The sequence below is a fragment of the Ailuropoda melanoleuca genome, chromosome 2, assembly GCF_002007445.2.
Source record: "Ailuropoda melanoleuca isolate Jingjing chromosome 2, ASM200744v2, whole genome shotgun sequence".
In the NCBI taxonomy this organism is placed as follows: Eukaryota; Metazoa; Chordata; class Mammalia; order Carnivora; family Ursidae; genus Ailuropoda; species Ailuropoda melanoleuca.
This window is the reverse complement of record NC_048219.1, coordinates 122800517-122824316: the sequence shown is the minus strand read 5'-3', so window position 1 is coordinate 122824316 and position 23800 is coordinate 122800517. Positions and strand designations below refer to the sequence as shown.

The following is a 23800-nucleotide window of genomic DNA, read 5'->3' as shown; positions in this document are numbered from 1 at the left end:
TGTCAAGAGAGAGTAGAACCTAACTCCATGAAGTGTAATGTATGCTGGCCGTCTAGCATCAAGTAAATGCTATTATTATTACTATCATTATTATTATGATTGTTGTCCAGTACTAAAGCAGTTTTTTCCCCAATTGAATCTAAATAGTGGATTTCACTTTTCTTGAATTTATGTAGTTCATTTTGACTCCTCTTAACAATATGTTGAGATCTTGTGATACTCTCTTTCTAATCTAACATATTTAGCTGTTTGTAGCTACATGCGCATGAAGATATGGATCCTAAACAGGACATGGTTATCGGACATAACCATATGGCAAACCACTAAAAATCCCGCTGCTTAATAAGTTAATCTGTATTATGAGACTCGTTGATCAAGTCCTGAATCTTTATTTTTCTGCCATTCAGCCCATACTTTCTGATCACTCCCATAAGGCTATCACAACAGCGTTAGCAGGGTCAGCATACCCAATGTCTAGCACATCATGGCATATATTTTTGTCTCTAGTTAGGATTTTTTATCATAACCTCTCTTGATAATCAACTACATTACATTTTTTTTGGAAGCCTCTATGTAAGTTCTTACTTTTCTTACTAAATTAACATGGACATCCCTTTTCTCATTTCAGCTTTGGAAAACAAACATACAAACTATGCAAATTGAGCCTTTAATTAAGCTCAGATTGTTGAGCTTCACTTGATCTCTGTATGTTAATAAAAGAAATGATTCCTTTGATTTCAGTTTAAATACAAACAAGGCTACCGCAAACAACTTGGCCACCATATTGGATTCCGGAATCTGCAAGATGATCCAAAGCTTGTGCTGTCCATGAATGTAGCCAAAATGCAGAGTGAAAGAGAATACAAGAAGGACTTTGAGAAGTGGAAGACCAGGTTCAGCAGCCCAGTGGACATGCTGGGAGTGGTGCTGGCCAAGAAATGTCAGGCCTTAGTCAGTGACATAGACTATAAGAACTACCTGCACCAGTGGACATGCCTGCCTGACCAGAATGACGTTATTCAAGCTAAAAAGGTTTATCAACTGCAGAGTGAGGTCAGTTTCTACTTAATTGAATAGCTCATATATTACCATTTGAGTAGCCATTGAGTTACAGAGAGACAAAGTAAAAAGGAATTATTATTGAATATCTAAAACGCATCTCTTTGTAATGTGTAGAATCACTTGAGTCAAGGGTCCAAATGAGGATGGGGTTTTGATGGAGTGCTTTGTAATTTCACAGAATCTGTATAAGTCTGACCTTGAGTGGCTGAGAGGCATAGGATGGAGTCCCCTGGGTTCTTTGGAGGCAGAAAAGAACAAGCGGGCTTCAGAAATCATCAGTGAGAAGAAATACCGTCAGCCTCCAGACAGAAACAAGTTCACCAGCATTCCTGATGCCATGGACATAGTTCTGGCAAAGACAAATGCCAAAAATAGGAGTGATGTGAGTAACTCTTTAGAAATAGAAAAATTATAGTGCCTGATAAGTGGTAGGTGCTCAATAGCATTTGCTTAAATAATTAATAGAATAACATAGCATCATATCCTCCAGCATAGCACAACGGAGCATAATGTTTAATATTGGCTGCTTCGTTTGAATTATCGACTACTCTACACTGAATCATGTAAAATGGGTTAATATCGATTTTGTCACCTAAAGTTTTTGTACTTATTTACTTATTTATTTACCTATTCATCCATCCATCCATCCATCCATCCATCCTGTAAATGAGAAAGCTATTGAACATACTTTTTTTTCTTTGAAACTTGAACACATTAAAGACCCAGACTTCGTGGTGTTGGTGGTGTTGGCAGTGTTGTTGTTGTTGTTGTAAAGTGTATGAGAGGGTAATATTTTGAGTACTTTGCACAGGCAAGGTGGAAATGTTATAAAGAGTGTATTTTCTCCCAAGTGTTTATAATGCATTTAGCTTTGCCAAATCAAGAGAAGTAGGTAATACTACACACATACACATGTGTGTGTATGTGTGTGTATATATATATCCCATCTTCAACTTATTTCCCTCTTGAGCACTGATACCAGTGGTTGACATGTAATTCTAAATATTTGTTGAATGAAATGAAAAATAGCCGTGTAGAGTAATTCTATACAAAGAGAAAGAGTACTCATCATTGTTCAGTGAGAAGCATAACCCTGAAAATTACAGAAAGTTGAATTATGTGCACTGAGATTCTGGAACTGGTAAGAAAGTTTGAATTGATATGTAATAATATTTGGGTCTTAGAGGGATCTGAATACTTCTGTATTTTTACACTTATCATACATATTCATTTTATTATAAAGCTCATAACTAGCTTATAGTAAGCATTTGATAAATTGTAGCTCCTCTCTTCCCAATCAACCTCTCACAGACTTCTTGAAATTTTTATATCCAAAATTTATAATAAATGCTGACCTGTTGGCTTTATTATAAATATTCAAGTTTTCATTTCTTTTTTTTTATGAGGGTAATTTGAATCCAACAGGCTGACTAATAAAGAAGCAAATTTATGCAAAATAGCTCCCCCTTTGGAATCCAAGATTCCTTTCCCTCCATGAAACAGGGCTGTTTACAGAGCTCTGAACTAATAAGGTGGGGAAGAGAAGACCCTTAATCATGAAATTTATCAACATTAAAATGCCTCGGGACAGACCTCTTCAACAGTATGCCCTGGATCTAAGAATGCTGAGATACAGATCCCCTCAGGCCTCATAAGAGGGCCACTTGGATCCTTGAGCCTGCTGTTTCTCCTTCGAATAATAGACCAATACATCTATCTCAGGATAAACAAATATTAGTATTTTCTGTTTTGGGGGGAGGTGAGGCAGGGTTGTGGTGAAAGTGACACATACCATTGAAGAGATGGTCCAACTTAGTGGTTCTCAAACAGGGACAGTTTTGTCCCACAAGGGAGATTTGGCAACACCTAGAGACCTTTTTAGTTGTCACAACTTGAGGGTGGCATGCTACTGGCATCTAGTGGATAGAAGTCAGGGATGCGACTAGACATTCCAGAAACCTACNTGGATAGAAGTCAGGGATGCTACTAGACATTCCAGAAACCTACAGGACAGCACCGCTACAGCCAAGAATGCTCCAGTGTATGACACCAGTAGTGCTGAGATTGAGAATCTCTGATCTTAATCAGAAAGGTTAGTACAGAACCAGGATAAACGTATGTGGAAATTGGCAAGCCTTGCTTTGTTTTGGTCCTGAAGGTCTTAGATTCTCTGGGTTACGTGGATTGTAGTGAGCATGTGCAGAAGTGAATTGGAGGAAGGAGAAAATTACCAGCCCCTATACCCTACACTGAATGCCTCGAGGGGAAATTGACAAGTCCAAAGAACCAATGAGACTTCTAAATTTTTTTTATTTTGAAATAATTTCAGGCATATGGAAAAGTTGCAAAAATAGTACAAATAATTTAAATACATACAATAAATATATAAATATAATCATGTGTGTATATATCTTCATCCCAGTTCCCCAATTGTTAGCATTAGTCACATTTGCTTTCCCCCCCATTTTTCTTTCATATATATACGTAAGTTGCTGCATTGACGCCTCTCTAGCCCTAAATACTTCAGTGTGCATTTCCTGAAAACAAGAACATTCTCNCCCCCCCATTTTTCTTTCATATATATACATAAGTTGCTGCATTGACGCCTCTCTAGCCCTAAATACTTCAGTGTGCATTTCCTGAAAACAAGAACATTCTCTTGCAAAACCACAGTGGAGTGATCAAAATCAGGAAATTAACATTGAAATAAATTGTGTAGACTAGTATTGGACATCACTACTGTCCTTTATACAAAATAAGAACTATTTTCTGATCCAGAATCCAATCCAAGATCACATCCTGCATTTGCTTGTCATGTCTGTAGTCTCCTTTAATCTGGACTGGCTCCTCACTCTTCCTTTGTCTTTCAAGTTCTTGACATTTGTGAAGAGCACAGGCCAGTTATTCTGTAGAATCTTTCTGTAATTTGGGTCTGTTGTTTCCTCTGATTCGATTCAGGTTTTGTACTTTCAGCAGGACATATGTGTAGTACCCTCCTCTGTATGTCCTATCAGGTGGTACATGGTATCAATTCGTTTCATTACTGATCATTTTAATTTTGATCACTTGGTTATAAAATGGTGTTGCGAGGTTTCTCCATTGTCAAATTACATTTTATCTTTTGTAATTGATGAGTATCTTGTGAGGAGATTCTCTGACAGTTCGTTCTTTTTCATCAGACTTTCACCCCCTTTTTTTAGTAAACCAATGAGATCTTTGTTTGAGTTAGCTTGTCTTCTGTAGAAGACAGACAGAGGATGGCTCTGGGACACATAAGAGATTTTGATCAAGTCCATACAAAATTTTCTCGGGATCCTAATCCACCCAAATTATTATAAGGTAGAGCTATAAATAATAAAACACATAGGAAATGTGACTCCCTAATTTCTAGATAACCTCAAATATGTCATTTTTTTGAGAAGGAGAGTTAAATACCAAGGCTGACTTTTATAATCAGATGGAGAATTCTGCTCTATTTGATGATCATGGCAAAGACTCTACCTGGATTGATTTTTAATGGGCAGGGTTATTTGTAACCTCGAAAAGGTAATTCACACTTTATATTTTGAAAGGCAGTTATATCCCAGACAAGTCAAAAAATACACCGCCTGTTTTCTGCTTACGTTACCTGCTTATGCTCTCAGTTGTAATGCTTAATTCTGATGAATTCAGTGATCCTGTTTGAAGTTAATGATGTCATTCACTAACGAAACCACTGAAAGCTCTTATTTCTCATTTTAGAGACTTTATAGAGAGGCTTGGGACAAAGACAAGACTCAAATCCACATCATGCCTGATACACCTGACATTATTCTGGCTAAAGCAAACTTAATCAATACAAGTGATGTAAGTCTCCAAATTCAGCATGTTTTTCAGAAAGCTTTTAATTGCTTCTAAAGCAAGGAATTTATTTGGAAGTAAATTTGCATGTCTGAATGATTTTGATTAATAAACTACATACGACTTAGATTCCTTATTTAGTGTTTTTTAACTTGAATATCAAAATAATTGGCACTTCCTGCCTCAGGCAGGGTTGGGGGTCTGTGGTGTCTGTTCCTTGTAGTCATTTATTACATATATTAGCATAATATAGTGGTTTATATTGCTCTCCCCTTTGTGGATGGGAGCTTCTCAGGGTCAGAGACAATTTGTTTTGGGCCTGCAGTGCTTAGCTGGGATAGTGCCCAACACATGAAATTCAATGAAATTTCAAATGAATAAGCATGAAAAAAACCCATGCAGGAGAATTCCATTTTTATTTTTATTGTCATCATAGCATAATCTCCTGAAATCTGTAGATGTAAAAATTAAATATTTTAAAGACAAATTCTAAACCCTAATAGAAGGTCTTCACAACATTAAATAATATATTAGAATAATGCCACAAATGACTAGAATATAAACTCGTTTCAAGATCAATAGGCATTTTAAGCAATCTGGCTTCGGGATAAAGTGCATTAAATTTTACTTAATGTTATTTTGTTATGTAACAAATCTGAAGAAACAAATTATTTCACTTAAGCTTTTAAATTCAACATTTAAAGTTTCCTCCAAAAAAATCTTAGATTTAAAAAATTATGAAGGATTTTGTTTCTTACCTACAGACAGCCCTATATCGTGAAATAGGCTATTTTACAACGTGTTAGTTATGTGGAAGAGACAGCCCCCATTAGGCATAATTTTTCCCCACAAAAGGCATTGGTCTATTCTAACAAAAACTTCTAATGAAACACTCAAAGTTAATTGGAAAACAGCACCCAAATGGTATTTTATTTCATTTCTCTATCAATTTACTTCTGCCTCGTTCTCATAAGTATTTGGGAAGAGCTGAAATTTAATTTTGTTGATCTGGGTAATCGAAGAGCTTTAAAGTTTAAAATAGGATCATTAGCAATCAATGGGCATAATTTCCAATTACATTTGAGTATTCTAGTGCAGATACTATTTTCGGGGACTCTTAAAATATTTAGCACATTGCATTCATTATGCTGCAGTTGTTTATGGAAACAGCTTTTCCCAAAGTGATCTTCATCTCTCAACAGAAACTCTACCGAATGGGTTATGAGGAAATGAAGAAAAAAGGTTACGATCTTCCCCTTGATGCCATACCAATCAAAGCCGCAAAAGCATCTCGAGAAATTGCCAGTGAAGTAAGAATGTACCCACGGTTTATATTGATTTGATTGCGATTTATCACTTTAAAGCAGTTTCAATTTAATCTGAAATTGAACAAAATCTTCCCAGGAGTAACAAATTAAAAGAGTGAAATGATCCCAAAGATGTAGTGTGTGTGGGATGAGGATAAACTCAAGGTATTTGGAACTGGAATCTGTATGAAATATATCGTGTATGACATTTGTACCTGGAGTTAGTCTTTAATCTTTCCTATCAGAAAACTTAAATCTGTGGCTCTCTAGGCTTTGTGAAATATGTGGAGTTCCTGTACTTTGTAACTGCAATGTAAGTTAATCTTGAAAGCAACAAGACATTTTTTTTTTCTTTAGTACAAGTACAAGGAAGGCTTTCGCAAGCAGCTCGGCCATCACATTGGAGCCCGCGACATCAAAGATGACCCCAAGATGATGTGGTCCATGCATGTGGCCAAGATCCAGAGTGACAGGGAGTACAAGAAGGACTTTGAGAAATGGAAGACCAAGTTCAGCAGCCCAGTGGACATGCTGGGGTTGGTGCTGGCCAAGAAGTGCCAGACCTTAGTCAGTGACATAGACTACAAACATCCCCTACATGAATGGATGTGTCTGCCTGACCAGAACGACGTCATCCATGCCCGGCAGGCCTATGACCTCCAGAGTGACGTGAGTCTAAGATTTTCCTTTCGCCAACTGAATACCTTGTCTGCTTTCCTAAGAAAGTAAATTTCCCCCAAAGTACACGGAGTTAAGTTTACACAACTGAGTTCTATATCCCTAAATTACTGCCCGTGGCCCATCCACTCCCCCAAATATCCGGAGGCACCATTATCCCACAGAGAAAGAGCCAACAAAGCCCTCATTGCTTTAGTGAAAGCCTCTAAGATTCTGATCTTGAAGAGTCGGATCATTCTGTATGTGCTGCTATCTAAAATGTTTTCCAAAATAAAATGTTTTCCAAAATATGCTTCTAATTTGACCATTCCATCGATTCACAACACAAACCAAAATTTGTAAATTTCCCAGGAATTCAAGCATTTAAATATATAGCATAGTAAAATATATAATATATAATTTATTTCTTTAGGGGCATATTATTATGCTTATGTTAAGTGGTTTGTCACCTGTAATTTCAGAATTTGTACAAGGCCGACCTTCAGTGGCTAAGAGGCATTGGCTGGTTACCTAGTGGCTCTCTTGAGGATGAGAAGAACAAGAGAGCTACCCAGATTTTGAGTGATCACATTTACCGTCAGCACCCAGATAAATTCAAGTTTTCCAGCCTTATGGACTCCATCCCAATGGTTTTGGCAAAAAACAATGCTATTACCATGAACCATGTAAGTCTTGTCTTTACTTGAAGGGGGTATTTGTTATGTATGTATGTGTGTGTGTGTGTGTATAAACATGGACATCTGTTTCTATAAAAGAAAAATCACATTTAATTCTTTTGTAGTTTTTAAGTGGTTTTTAAGTGATTTTTAATTAAGTCCTGTGCATTTTACTGATATGAGACATCTAGACCTGAAGATGTCACAAATACCAACTCATAGAGCAGACTGCCTTTATTCTCATTAAGAACCAGATTTAAAAAAAAAGAAGAACCAGATTATTTTTATGTCTCTATTCATCACTAGCCTGTGCTAATCATGTCTTTTTTGTTTGCTTTAGCGCCTCTATACAGAAGCTTGGGATAAAGATAAAACCACTGTCCACATTATGCCAGATACTCCTGAAGTTTTACTGGCTAAACAAAACCAAATAAATTACAGCGAGGTAAGCAATATATTCATGGTGCATGGTATATTTTACTTACAGTGCACTTTATAAATCAAACTTATGATTTATGTCGGTTTCAGAAACTATATAAACTTGGCCTAGAAGAAGCCAAGAAGAAAGGCTATGATATGCGGCTGGATGCCATTCCCATCAGGGCGGCCAAGGCCTCCAGAGACATTGCAAGTGAAGTAAGTGCACCTAAAAAGTTCTTTGCCTTAGCTTTGGCTCAAAGACTTTTCTCTCTCCTGGTTATATAGTAGGGCAAGTAAGCTATGAGGTTAAAGTTCTTGCCAACAGTCTTTTTTCTAAGTAAATAGTTTAAAATAATGGTAATAAAATTCTCAATGCAAAGTTATGGTTGAGTCCCTAGCAACATGCATTTCAAAATAGTGTCCATTTCCTGCTGAATGAAAGCATTGGATACTTGACTATAGTTCAGACATCCTTTGGGCTTGTCCACATGATATATTCTTTTTTTTTTTTTAAAGATTTTTTATTTATTTGACAGAGATAGAGACAGCCAGCAAGAGAGGGAACACAAGCAGGGGGAGTGGGAGAGGAAGAAGCAGGCTCATAACAGAAGAGCCCGACGTGGGGCTCGATCCCATTACGCCGGGATCACGCCCTGAGCCGAAGGCAGACACTTAACCACTGTGCCACCCAGGCGCCCCTCACATGATATATTCTTATATACAATTGAACTCATTGTAGGATTCCTTCAAAATTAACCCATGTCTCATGAACCAATGAACCTANGTGGGGCTCGATCCCATTACGCCGGGATCACGCCCTGAGCCGAAGGCAGACACTTAACCACTGTGCCACCCAGGCGCCCCTCACATGATATTTTTATATACAATTGAACTCATTGTAGGATTCCTTCAAAATTAACCCATGTCTCATGAACCAATGAACCTACTAGGGCTGAATGAATAGGACACATTATTCATAGTCCAACCATCCACATGTATCATATGTTTGCTTCTGCATCTGTGATTGGTTGCCAATATTTACTTTCTTTAAGTGATATCTTTGCTTACATTTCTAGGAACTTTTATCCTTCTATTTCATTAGTCCATGAGGCCAAGGGTATATTCTTTATTTCCAAAATATGAGAAGCAACCATTATAATTTAAAAATAAATTGTCAACAATCACAGAAGGGTTAAAAGTATTAATATGTACCAATATAATGTAATACCTGCTATTAAAATTCATGTTTATAGAGAATATTTAATGACACAGAAGAATGCTTGTATAATAACTAGAAAAAGCAGGTCCTATTCTAATTTTATTCTCTCTGTCACACACACACACACACACACACACACACTATAAAAAGCAGTTCTACGATGGTTATCACTGAATGGTAGAATAATATATTTTTTGTATACATATTCTTTATTTTCTAAATGGTTTACAAAGTACATGTATTTATATACAGGAAGAAATCATATTTTTAATGAACAGGAAAATTAGGGCCGAGTAATTGCTTTTTACTAAAAGCTAAAATAGTTGATAAGTGTTTTTCTTCCTCTAGTTCAAGTACAAAGAAGGCTATCGTCAGCAGCTTGGCCATCACATTGGTGCACGAGCAATACATGATGACCCCAAGATGATGTGGTCCATGCATGTGGCCAAGGTCCAGAGTGACAGGGAGTACAAGAAGGACTTTGAGAAGTGGAAGACCAAGTTCAGCAGCCCAGTGGACATGCTAGGTGTGGTGCTGGCCAAGAAGTGCCAGGCCTTAGTCAGTGATATAGACTATAAGAACTACCTGCACCAGTGGACGTGCCTGCCTGACCAGAATGACGTCATCCATGCTCGACAGGCCTATGACCTCCAGAGCGATGTGAGTATGTGAGGATCATAGTGGCATGCAAAGGTAGGAAATCAGTGAATTAACACCCCTTGGAGAAGGTAGCGATAGGTGGCACCAAGCTTACCAGCCCCTGCAAGGCAGGAATAACATTTCTTCTTTCCTTGTTTAACTTTCCAGACCAAAAAGGAATATTGTCTGATACATTGCCTGTCCATCAAACTGTATTTTCAGAGTGCTCCTTATTTCATATCCTTTAGATGAAAATGTTTTCCCAATGCAGAGATAAATATTTATTGACTGTTTGTCTCAACAGAATATGTACAAGTCAGATCTGCAGTGGTTGAGAGGCATCGGCTGGGTTCCTATTGGCTCTTTGGATGTGGAAAAATGCAAAAGGGCAACTGAAATTTTGAGTGATAAAATCTATCGCCAGCCTCCAGACCAATTCAAATTTACTAGTGTGACTGATTCTTTGGAACAAGTGTTAGCCAAGAATAACGCCATCACCATGAACAAGGTGAGGCTTCAAAGTTCAGAGAACCAAGGTAGGACTCCTAAAGCCAAGTCAAAGAAAAAGCAGCATAATCAAGAAAAGCAAGCATGCAAGCATTGAGCAACAAAAGACATCTCTCCATCCATCCATATCTATTTATCTATGTGTCACTTATATTTAATTTTTACTTCAGTAGTTGTTTCATAGTTTAGATAAAATGACATTTTTATGGAAAACCATCTTTGCATAAGAGACACTCTCAATTTCCTTTTGTTGAACATACATTTCAGATTATCATAAGGCACTAAATATCTGTTCTATGAACTAATTACTTGAAGATGTGTCTGCCATACATAGCATATAACCTATATAAGATGTATAACCTTTTGTTATTTCTGTTTATAAAGTTCTTGTGACCCAGAAATTCTTCTTAATTATATACTGAATTTTTTTCCTGATGACATTATATATTTCCTCTGATAGCGTTTATACACGGAAGCCTGGGACAAAGACAAGACCCAGGTCCACATCATGCCAGACACACCAGAAATTACGTTGGCAAGAATGAACAAAATCAATTATAGTGAGGTGAGAGCACGTGCTAATTCTGTGAAGTTTGCATGCTGTTTCTTATTTCAGTTAATCTGTCCAGGGTGATATATTATTATATAACAACTTCATAAAGAATCTTTGTTCTTGCTCCATGTGAACAGCAACTCTTGCATTTCTCAATCCTTATCCTAAACAAGAAAGTTCAGGTAATACAAATAATCAATTATGAAGTGAAGGATATATGAACTGATGATTTAAGCAGTAGTCATAAGATTAGTCAGACCTTTTTCTTTTAGCAGTTTTTTAAGTTGGGAAATTAGCAATAGTTTAAATATACATTTATCTTCTCCTTATGCTGTATTGCTGTGCTAGATATATTTTCCATATATGATGTAATTTTAGCTTTAACTATAATTTTAGAGCTTATATAACTAACTCTTCAATGTCTCCAAAACCAAAAAACATCAAGTCCTACTTGCAAAGCGAAAAGGAGTGAATTTTTTAGCTAAACCTATAATATGGGTCCTGTGTTGTTACAGGAAAGCATGTATATTGTATGTGCAGGAATTTCAGAAGACAGCCTCTGTAACTGGCCACTCAGCATTTCTGGAATTCTGGACGCTCTGTCTTTGCTGCAAAAGCTCAGGGAGGCTATAGTGTTGCTCTTGGTTCGAAGACCTAAACTGCCTGCTCTGCTTTCTCTGTCTTTTCTCTCAGCTTAGTTCAATTCTTTTTTTTTTCTCATTTAGGATAGGAAGATAGAATGCAAGTTTGATTATGTCACTCTTCCTCAAAGATTATTGTTGGTTTCCTATTTCCTATGGAATTAAACACAAACTTATATTAACACTAAGCCTTCAGACCAACTCCAGGTTCTTCTCAGTCCTTTCCTGCCACTTGTCCCTCGCACTGCTCCCCACTTCCTTTGATACCCTTGCACTTTCACTCCCTAGTGCTTTGATTCACGCAATGCCCTCTGGCCTTACTGCCATCCCAGTCTACTGAAACCATACTCCTCACTTAAGGTCCAGTGTGAAAATCAGTCCCTCTGCAGGAGCCTTCCTGATTCTCAATTCAGAATTAAATACTCCTTCCTGGAGCTCTGTCAATAATACGGTTAAATCACCCCTCATAGTTTGACTTTTTGGTAGCTTAGTCTGTAGGCTACCAGTCTTTCCATGAATTCCCCCAGAAACCTTGATGATGGCAGAAGCCTCATATTCCTCTGATTCCCAAGTACCCAGTATAGTCAAAGCACACAGTCGGTGCGGAATCAATGTGGATTGAATTAATTTCCATGATCAACAGTTAAGTCTTTCCTCTTATTCACATTTTGCCACCTTATGCCCATGAGTTTCAGCTTAATTTTTTAGTTCTCTTCGTTTTTTTTATTTATAATATTTTTTTATTATGTTAGTCACCATACAGTACATCCCTGGTTTTTGATGTAAATTTCCATGATTCATTAGTTGCGTGTAACACCCAGTGCACCATGCAATACATGCCCTCCTTACTACCCATCACCAGCCTATCCCATTCCCCCACCCCCTCCCCTCTGAAGCAAAACTGATTCATGGTTGTAACTAAAAATTTTGAAACAGTGGATAATATCTATATTTAGTTAATTCAACGTGCATTTTAAAATAAAAAAGGTACAATGTTCTATATATGTATCATTTTTAAGTCTTCAGCAAACAGTGCAAAGGCTTAGAACTCTTAGAGTGAGATTATTATAGGTGCTTTCCTGTGTCAAATTTAGTGAATTATTTTAGTCCCCTGTCAGTTTTTGGATATGAATGTCAACATCTATGTGTATTTATATATTTTTTACCCAAACTTAGACTCTGTATAAACTCGCCAATGAAGAAGCAAAGAAGAAAGGCTATGACCTGCGAAGTGATGCCATCCCAATCGTGGCGGCCAAGGCCTCCAGGGACATCGCCAGTGACGTGAGTATATAATCAGGCTGAAGTGACATTTTCACTGAACTAAATCTTCAAAAAGAACTTTTCTTGCTCTTCGGAAATATGTTCTAATGTATTTATGTGGGATTTTTCAAAAACCTAGTTTTGAGGGAAATGAAAACTTTAATGTTCATACAAGGGTTTATAACCTTTAAGACACAGTATCTTCAATGAAAACTGACCTATCGAAAATAGAGAAAGATCCATTCACGTGGAAATTATTAGAGCACAGCTGCAGGCTTGGAGATATAAAAATTATCACAGTGCTTCTAAAAAGTATAACTCATAAACTCAAGAATTCCCAGTGAAAAATCAGGTCCTGGCTTTTTTACATTTTACTGTACAATATTCACAAAATTCATATGACACTTGACATTATAATTCACCCTTCTAAGATTATGAAAAGAAGGCAGTGGATCAGTACCAGAGGTGGCTACTAGCCCAAGATTGCACCCTTACTAAGAGCTGCTGGCTGTAGCACATACGTCCCAGAAGAAAACCATCATCCCTTCATGGTGCCTCAGGCACTTCGTGAGGAACAGACCACTGCTGGCCCAGTATTTGGGAATATGGTGATACACTGCCCTTTCTACTGTGTTAGTGAATCACTTTAGTTTATGTATGTTGTACCTTCCCCATGAATTTATGTCAACAATTATAAATAACATTAATAACTCAGAAGTATTGAGAATTCTGTGATAAGAGCTTGACATGTGTTATCTATACTTCATAATTATCCTAGCATGTAAGTTTTGTCATTATCCTGTTTTGTGGATTGCTTAAGCAACTTGTCTAACATCAAACTCTTAGTAGGTGGTAGAATTGAAACGCCAGACAACCTCATTACTTCCCACTGTACCGTATTGCCTCCTGCTAACCCATCCATACTTTTCTTACTTAGTGATCTTTGAGACTAGAGGCATGTATTTTGAATAACTGACTCAGATCCCAGGACATCATTGAACATGGAATATTAAAAGTATTCTTGGCCTATGCAGGAGTAGAACCCATGAGTTTTGGGAGCTTGCTCTAACGAGTTGGATTCCTACATCAGCTTTACTAGTGTAAAAATACTAGTATTATATTAGTATACTAATAATATACTGTCTGTTTATAATAGTATAATACCTGGTGTACTAATACTAAACTAGGTCCTTGATCTAGAGTACTAAATCCTTCCAGGAACCAGACACTTACTTTATGACTTATGAAACATGCCATGTCACCAAGCGCATCTCTTTCCTGACATACTTTTAGTACCCAAAATTCTTTTCTCCAAATTCCCTTGTTCAAACGGCCTCTCCCCTCTGTGGGCACTACCTGCTTCCAGAATTATTCCTTATTACCAGGCCGTAGGTGATTGGGGATATGCACTACAATTATACATGTTCTATCTATTTTCTTAGCTCTGTAATCTTCAAGGGTAAAGGTTAGGATACTAACTTAAGTTAGTGTTTATTAGCAAAAGTCAACTTAGAACTCTGATGTAAGCAAGGTGATTTTGTACAGACTTTTGACCTCCAGGGGCTTATAATAAAAACCTGATTTGTGTGTTTTCATCTCAGTACAAATACAAAGATGGTTACCGCAAGCAGCTCGGCCATCACATTGGAGCCCGCGACATCAAAGATGACCCCAAGATGATGTGGTCCATGCATGTGGCCAAGATCCAGAGTGACAGGGAGTATAAGAAGGACTTTGAGAAGTGGAAGACCAAGTTCAGCAGCCCAGTGGACATGCTGGGGTTGGTGCTGGCCAAGAAGTGCCAGACCTTAGTCAGTGACATAGACTACAAACATCCCCTACATGAATGGATGTGTCTGCCTGACCAGAACGACGTCATCCATGCCCGGCAGGCCTATGACCTCCAGAGTGACGTGAGTACCGGCGTCTGTAAAAGAGCTGTGTTCAGAAATAATTTAAACTACATGAAAGTTATCCTTCATATGCAGCCCATTGGCCCACTTAACCTAAGAGTTATTGATCAGCGAGTGAGATTTCAATCAGAATATACTTTTATTGCTTCATTGTGAATATGTTTAACAGGCTTTATAAGGAAGTGAAGTTTACAAACTGGATTTGGTCCTATAAAAACAAAACCGGAATTATGCAATGTTAGAATTCAGAGTCCACCAGAGGGAGACATTTCCTTTATTCTTTTAGGGGGTAGAAACAACACGTTTATTAAAAATAGTACTCCGAAATTTGTTTTTAGCTTCTTTGCAAACCAAATGAGGTTCTCATTAGAGTTCTGATGCCTGCTCCCATGCTAATTGTGATGCTTATGAAATAAGAGAAGTTGCTGTGTTTGTAAACTATTGGGTCAGTTCGCTGACATTTTCTTCTCTTAGCACAGTTCTCATGGAGGGGTCGCATGGTGCTGACAGACCCTAGTACTTAGCGCAGCTGCTTTCAGTATCAAATCTGGGTGTGAGGAGCACAGTTCCTAAAGCTCGTAGTTCATAACTGTTTGAAGGGATTATTAAGCATTAGAGGATTTGGGAGAATAAAACAAATGAATAATAATTATACATTAATTGGCCCTTACTGAAAACTGTACAGCCCACCTGTGAAAATGCCCACATTTGTTCGGTAGTTTTTGACACACACAACCTGTGTTTTGCAATTGTGTCCAAAAAGAAAGGCTTTGCCTGTGCATGAAAGAGAATTAAAATGGCTAATGTCACCCCTGGAGTGACAGCATTGACAGACTGCCTGCTTCTGTCTATTTGTTGAGTGCCTTTCCAAGATCTCCCCAGCTCTGTGATATACAGCTTTAATGGTTATTTGAAAGTTAACAGTCATTTGAAAGTTAAAAAGCACTCCGGAGGCATGAAATGTTATTGTTCTCATTCTTGTTGTTGCTGTTTCGGGACAATTAGTAGTCAGCATAGGGCAATCCAACAGGCTTTTTGTCTAGACTGCAAAATATCAGTCTCTATTTTCTACTTAATTGTTGTTACGGGTAAAATCCTTCAAATGAGCTGGGCAAAGGTCCAGTTCCTTTGCTGTGAAGTAGTTATGAATACTTAATGGGTTCACAAAAATCCTTAGCAGAAAAATGATTTAAAATAAATCACAGGAGAAAGGTATGGAAAGACAGTTCTGGAAAGGAGTCCATCTTCTCATCCTGAGCACTTGGTGGGAAGAGACCGGGGCCTTGGACCAATGACATGGCCTGAGCCTTGGGCAGGGCTAAGACCGGGAAAGGTCTGCTCGGTGCTTCAGCGGCTCTATGCATGACTAGATCTTCACTTCTTTTTGTTTTTATTCTTAAAGAGCATTACAGGTATTTTGAAATACAAGGAAAAAAAACATAGAAGGCAATAAAACCCAACATAATCGAACCACTGAAAAAGCCCCCTCCTGCTCATGTAATTTATCCACAGACATTGTTTTATGTTTTTTCTTCATGTAATGTTATATTAATGACATTTCTACAAGCAGCCAACATTCTTTAAAATATGGCTATTAATAGCTACAGGGGATGTCTTTTGACTAGGCCTAACATGTATTTACTGGTAGCCTACTGTTGGACGTATCTGTGGTTTCTCCCACTCTGGGATGGCATTGTTTTCCTGTACACACAGACTTTATAATAATACCCGCTGACCTGACTGACAGAGCGTATTAGTTTAGATTATTCCTCTCCGTACGACAGAAAACATTATGACCGCTTTTTGTTATGGCTAGGAGACCTTTCTGGGTTGTTTTCTAATGTAGTTGCTCTTTTAGTCTGCCTAACACAGTGAGCTTATTTTCTATTAAAAAACAACACACAGGGGCGCCTGGGTGGCACAGGCAGTTAGGCGTCTGCCTTCGGCTCAGGGCGTGATCCCGGCATTGTGGGATCGAGCCCCACATCAGGCTCCTCCGCTAGGAGCCTGCTTCTTCCTCTCCCACTCCCCCTGATTGTGTTCCCTCTCTCGCTGGCTGTCTCGCTCTCTGTCAAATAAATAAATAAATAAAATCTTTAAAAAAAAAAACACAACACACACCAACTTACTAGTATTGTATGTTATTAGCAATTGCATTGGCCTCTGTACCCTGAATCTTTTAGTCTTACTGAAGAGTTTCTGCCATTTTCCCTCTTCACAGAACATTTACAAATCAGATCTCCAGTGGCTGAGAGGCATCGGCTGGGTCCCCATAGGGTCTGTGGATGTGGTCAAGTGCAAGAGAGCCACAGAGATACTGAGTGACAACATCTACCGCCAGCCTCCGGACAAGCTGAAGTTCACCAGTGTGCCTGACTCCCTGGAACAGGTGCTGGCCAAGAACAACGCCCTCAATATGAACAAGGTGAGCCCCAGCTGCCTCGAGCTTCTCTAACATGCCAGAAGAGGGGCGCCTGGGTGGCTCAGTCGTTGGGCATCTGCCTTTGGCTCAGGGCGTGATACCAGTGTTCTGGGATTGAGCCCTGCATTGGGCTCTTCTGCTGGGAGCCTGCTTCTTCCTCTCCCACTCCCCCTGCTTATGTTCCCTCTCTCACTGCCTGTCTCTCTGTCAAATAAATAAATAAAATCTTTTTTAAAAAAAAAAGATGCTAGAAGAGGCTATCATACTCTAATGGCTAATGCGCTTAAAATTACCCATCGAAGTGTAGGGTCACATTTACCTCCCGAATTACATACTTGAAATCCTCTAAATAACTTCTATTATCCCAAGTTTTAACCTCAATAGCCAACATTAAGACTCAAACCTCAAATTGAATACCTATACCCAAGTTTGTTTTACTTTTCCTAACTAGATTAATAATAATCACTTTATTTGACTTTTTGTAATTCCTATTTCAAATGGTTTTTAAATTTTTTAAATTTACATTCCATTTAATTAACATATACCGTATTATTAGTTTCAGAGGTAGAATTGAGTGATTCATCAGTTGCATACCACACCCAGCACTCATTACCTCAAGTGCCCTCCTTAATGCCCATCACCCAGTTACCCCAGCTCCCCTCCAGCAACCCTGTTTGTTTCCTAAGGTTAAGAGTCTCTTATGGTTTGTCTCCTTCTCTGTTTTCATCTTACTTTATTTTTCCCTCCCTTCCCCTATGTTCATCTGTTTGTTTCTTAAATTCTGCATATGAGTGAAATCCTATGGTATTTGTCTTTCTCTGACTTCTCTTAGCATAATACCCTTTAGTTCCATCTACATTATTGCAAATGGGTAGAGTTCCTTCTTTTTGATGGCTGCGTAATATTCCTCTGTGTGTGTGTGTGTGTGTGTGTGTGTGTGTGTACCACATCTTCACATAGTTTTCTATCAACATCTTCTTGATAGCGTTTATACACAGAGGCCTGGGACAAAGACAAAACTCAAGTGCATATCATGCCTGATACCCCGGAGATCATGCTGGCAAGGCAGAACAAGATCAACTACAGTGAGGTAGCTTCAGAATTCTGTGCTGCTGCGCTGGTTTTGTTATCATTGTTACTGTCTGTTTTCCTGTACTTAACTTGTATGGAGATTCTCAGGCCTCAGCTATCGTGATGCATGTGGCTCTGTGATATGAACACTCCTATCACAACCTTTCGTTTCTGGGTTGAATATTATATGCTATATGATTCTGTTGTCATACTAAAGTCACATTACCTTTTTAGTTTATAGTGATTGCCAGTGTGGGTCAGTGGGGCCGAGGAATATTTTGGCATTTCCAAGGGGTAAGATGGCCAGATAAAATACTGGCTCAATATTTATACTGAAACACTACTTGTTGTTTACCTAACACTTGAGTCCAACTGGACATGCTATCTTTTTATTTGCTAAATCTGGCAATCTTACCAAGGGGAACTCCAAGAATACGTACCTTTTTCCTACCTGGATCCTGAATAAAATTGAGAGGTAAAACAGAGGAGTATAAATAGAATTTGAAATCTCATATTTTTTTTTACCACTAAAGTTAGGTTCAAGGATGCATTTGTATGAGAACTAAATGAGCCTAACTAAACCCCAGAATTAGGTTCCCATTTGGACAGAGGCCACATTGGAGCAGGGCACTCAGCTCCACTCCCATCACGGCTAAGGTCTTGCTTAGAGCCCAGAGAAACAGAGAAGAGCACTGGGCTTATTCCTAGAGAGAACAGGTCAAAGCTAAGCAGGGAGTGTCCAGTGATCCCATCCCTACCAGTTAAATAAATCCATAAGTCAGTGCATCTCTTCACAGGCAGAGTAAAGGGGCAAAGAAAAGAGAAAGGTCCGAGAAAAATAATTGAGCTCCTTCTATAGAAAGAAAGCTTCAGGCATGGGAAAAGAAGTGTTCTCTATGAACAGCACTGATTTCTTTTCTTTTTTTAAGGTAAAATGTAATTTATAGGTGCACGTTTTACTACCATGATACAGCCAAAATTTAGAATCTTAATGTTGTGATTATAGTCCAGTCAGCTATGTTTTAAATTGTACTTCAGTCTTTTTTTCACTTGTTTTTTAAACATTATAAAGTATTACATGATTGTGAAAGATGTTTTAATAAAGAAATGAATAAAAGTATATAAGTGTATATATTTTATATATAAATGAATAATATTAAACATTGTTCTACAATTTTTTCACTTTATATGTAGAAATTGAGGCTTTGTCAATTGATCTATATTATTGGATTATATTCTATGTTGATATGCATAATATTTCAAACCACATGATCTATATTAATCTAAAATATATAAAGTGGATTAATAAATCAATCTATGTTAATATCCATTGATAGATCACACTGATTTCTAAAGCTATGTATATGGTTGGTTGGTTGTTTTTTTGGTAAGATGTAATTTACTTTCAATATTGCTAGAAATTTAGGTTATTTCCAGAGCCTGTCCTTTTAAAAATTATTCACTTAGTAATCTCCCAATCGTTGCTGTCAAACCTTTTACTTTAACTCTGACACTCTTTCTGTAGACTCTGTATAAACTCGCCAATGAAGAAGCAAAGAAAAAAGGCTACGACCTGCGAAGCGATGCCATCCCGATCGTGGCGGCCAAGGCCTCCAGGGACATCGCCAGTGACGTGAGTAGCTACACTCCATGTATGCACATGGCTGGATGGAGGTGGGGGGAATGATCATAATTACAGCAGGGAGATGCCTCTGGGTGCCCTTTAAAGCACACTTATTGTGCTTTAAGTGGAAAAAAAAAAGTTCTTCATTGGAGAAAGCTCTTTTATATTTTTAACTCCAAATAACTTTAATATTCATGCCCCATAGGTGGAGAGGGTATCCTAAACTTCAGTATAAAATTGAATTTGAATCTATAGTTGTTCCTGTCTACAATTATGAGACATTCATCTCCATATTTTGAGCACATAGCTTATAAAGAAATGAGAAAATACCAGAGGGTTAAAAAAAATAACTTGGTTACATGTGTTGGCTCAACATCAGAAAAAGACCTGGTTCAGCCAGGTCTAGGAAGATGTACCTTTCCCTGAACCTGATCTGGAGTTTGGCCAACTCTTTCTTGGGAAAATTACCTTAAGTGTTTCCTTTTGAGTTCTTTTTAAATGAAAACAGAAAAGCAAAGACCACCAAAAGCGATAAAATGGTGTTCCTGATTTCTCTTTCTGCTGTCTTTGAAAGAAGTGGGTCCTGTGGTGAAGAATTCAGGCCTCCATAAATACACATTAGGATTTGTGTGATGTTGTTGCCTAAAGTGAAGAGGGACTATCCCGTCAGCACTTACCACTACCACCAAAATGCTTTCTTGTAGTTATATAATCTGTGTTTTCACTCGAAGAATCCCAAGAAACCCCAGCCAAATTTGATCTCCAACAGAACAGGGTATGGAGTATAGAAAGCGCAAGCCAATTTTAGGGAGTCAGGTGACCCAGTGAAGGTCAACAGAGCTAGAATTGGGAGGTCTGAGGTATGGGTGGGAGAGGTATTATGGCACCTGTGGACTGGGGAGTAGCATTCTCAAAATCATATGTAAAATTTCTAGGTTAGTGATTTCACTGGCCCAAGGTGAAGAAAAGGCAGCATTGTACTTTTGTGTACAGTACTGTTGTGATTGATTTTCTGGAAGCGTTGCTGCCTTTATTTACAGGGACTTAATGTCTGCAACCATAGAACTATCTAGATCGGCCTGTTTTCCAAACATTAGAGCACTGCTGTGAAGTCAAATCAGAATTTAGGATGAGGAGATAAGTTGATATTTAGATTATTCCAAATTTAAAATAATGATGTTTTAAACTAAAGGACTTTCAGCCCTTCCCATTTGTGTTTGTTTTTTAAATGACTACCTTTATTTCAGTACAAATACAAAGATGGTTATCGAAAGCAACTTGGCCACCACATTGGAGCTCGAAATGTTGAGGATGACCCCAAGATGATGTGGTCCATGCATGTGGCCAAGATCCAGAGTGACAGGGAGTACAAGAAGGACTTTGAGAAGTGGAAGACCAAGTTCAGCAGCCCAGTGGACATGCTGGGGTTGGTGCTGGCCAAGAAGTGCCAGACCTTAGTCAGTGACATAGACTACAAACATCCCCTACATGAATGGATGTGTCTGCCTGACCAGAACGATGTCATCCATGCCCGGAAGGCCTATGACCTCCAGAGTGACGTGAGTACCAGGACCCATTATATACCTCTGGTGACCATGCTTATGATAATAACGCACAGTGATACACAGATAATGGGCTAGGATTAGTTAGAGCCCTCAAAAGTAATAACAATTTTTCTCTCTGCCTCTCATTGATTGCACCTTTTCTTTTAGAGAGAACATGATACCATCAAGCTATATCTAATTGGGCTTCATATTTGAAAATACATAGACATGAAATTTGGCTATTAAAGTTTTTCAGTCTTTTTTTTTTCATTTTTTTAAATCAAGTCTCATTTGTTTAAATATGCTTTAGTAATATTTGCTTTTGTGTTTGATCTCACCAGAACATTTACAAATCAGATCTCCAGTGGCTAAGAGGCATCGGCTGGGTCCCTATCGGGTCTGTGGATGTGGTCAAGTGCAAAAGAGCCACAGAGATACTGAGTGACAACATCTACCGCCAGCCTCCGGACAAGCTGAAGTTCACCAGTGTGCCTGACTCCCTGGAACAGGTGTTGGCCAAGAACAATGCCCTCAATATGAGCAAGGTAAGCCCCCAGTTTGGGGGGAAGTAAAATGGAACCATACATCCTTGAGAATATCTATGGTTAATTTAGTGTTTTTCATTTTATCCAATTGCCATATTGTGTTTAGTGATTTGGTTGCATTCTCTATGCAGTTACATCAGGATTCCAAAAATATATGTGGGAGTTTCTGCTTTGACATCTCTTGTGAAATAGCCAGAGTAAAGAATAGGATAGATGTTTGGTGTTCAACTTGTTTGCAGTCAGTGAGAGTTTGATATCAATGATGGTTTGATATTGAGTTTTCTTTCTTGTTGGGTACTCATCTAGGTGAATGTAAAACAAGTCAGATACAAATTGCCATAACATTTATCAAAAATCTGGAGAAGGTGTACCCAGTTACATTTGCAGTTCATAAACAACAAAACCATGGGAAGAATTTAAGTATATAGTGATATGTGTATATGCTTGGAAAACACTTGTAATATAACTGGAGGTGATCATGTAACAAAACACACACGTTTTCTTTTTCTACTTAGTCTGTGTTTATATTTAGTGACAATAAGTTCTTGTCACTTCAAAGAGATCGAAGAGTATTGGCATACAACATACAGCATAGATAGTGAGGAGGCTGGCTTTCAGCTTTGTCGTGATCTCTAAATTGGAGACTCCTATTTACAACAAACATTGTTTTTCTCATTCATTACCCTTTTTATCATTCACAGCGCTTATACACAGAAGCCTGGGACAAAGACAAGACCCAAGTCCACATCATGCCTGATACACCTGAAATTATGTTGGCAAGACAAAATAAAATAAATTATAGTGAGGTAAGACCATTTGTTTTGGTTTCTTGATCTGACCACATTGATTTTTTGCTGATGTAGTAAAAAAGTTAGAATTCTGGATTTAATCCTCATATGCACCAATTAGCTTAGTTTTGTCTTTTTATGCCCATCACCCTACCCTGAATATATGGCCATCTATCAAAAGGTAGATAGATAAGACGATACAGAAATAGATAAATACAAAAAATGTCTCAATGTCCAGAGAAGGAAAAAAAACCTCTCAACTATGAACGATTGAAACTTTTTAAATTAAACTTTTTAAATTAAAATTATAATTTTAATTTAAAAATAATGATTTTTATTTATCAGATTAGTACTTCAATATTCTGTGAGTTTTTCTTCAGTTACCTGTAAAATGGGATAAAAATACGTATCTTGAAAAGTTTTTTGTGGTGACTAAGTAAGGTATGTAATATGCCCAGCATAGAGCCTAACGCAAAATAGATGCTTAAGAAACATGAATTTCTTCCCCATACACTCAAGTTACCATGCATATTAGATTTATATAATGTGCTCAAAATAACTTGAAGTTTATTTACAAGAACTGAAATGAGAATTCTCAAATCCATCCATTTCAAGATTGCCTGAGGACAAAAAAATATATATATATATATATTTTTTAAGATTTTATTTATTTATTTGACAGAGATAGACAGCCAGCGATAGAGGGAACACAAGCAGGGGGAGTGGGAGAGAAAGAAGCAGGCTCATAGCGGAGGAGCCTGATGTGGGGCTCAATCCCAGAACGCCGGGATCACGCCCTGAGCCGAAGTCAGACGCTTAACCGCTGTGCCACCTAGGCGCCCCAATAAAATATATTTTTTTAATGTGTTATCTCCCATCTCACTAAACTCGTCATCACATATCTTTGCAGCCCAGAAATACTGCTGCAGAAACAGCTTCTTGCCCAATTTTACTTGCCAAAGTCAACAATTCTCTGGTTTATTCAAGAGGACGTTGATTTTGTACATGTTTTGTGTCTTCATTTAAAAAAAAAAAGACTTGAGAGCATTGGAACATTAAGTACTCGTTTTCAACACTTGACCATATTCATTCTTCTATGTACTAACTA

General features: G+C 38.0%; 1 protein-coding gene across 1 annotated transcript in view; it reads left to right on the top strand.

Annotated features, from left to right (window-relative positions):
- Positions 1-23800, top strand: part of NEB (nebulin) — a 204807-nt gene that overhangs the window by 72509 nt on the left and 108498 nt on the right. The window contains 19 exon segments of the mRNA XM_034654568.1: positions 742-1053; positions 1241-1444; positions 4804-4908; positions 6105-6212; positions 6567-6878; positions 7349-7552; positions 7884-7988; positions 8072-8179; positions 9531-9842; positions 10126-10329; positions 10789-10893; positions 12699-12806; positions 14387-14698; positions 16920-17123; positions 18106-18210; positions 19717-19824; positions 21063-21374; positions 21701-21904; positions 22606-22710. Coding sequence (XP_034510459.1) covers positions 742-1053; positions 1241-1444; positions 4804-4908; positions 6105-6212; positions 6567-6878; positions 7349-7552; positions 7884-7988; positions 8072-8179; positions 9531-9842; positions 10126-10329; positions 10789-10893; positions 12699-12806; positions 14387-14698; positions 16920-17123; positions 18106-18210; positions 19717-19824; positions 21063-21374; positions 21701-21904; positions 22606-22710 — 3537 coding nt within the window.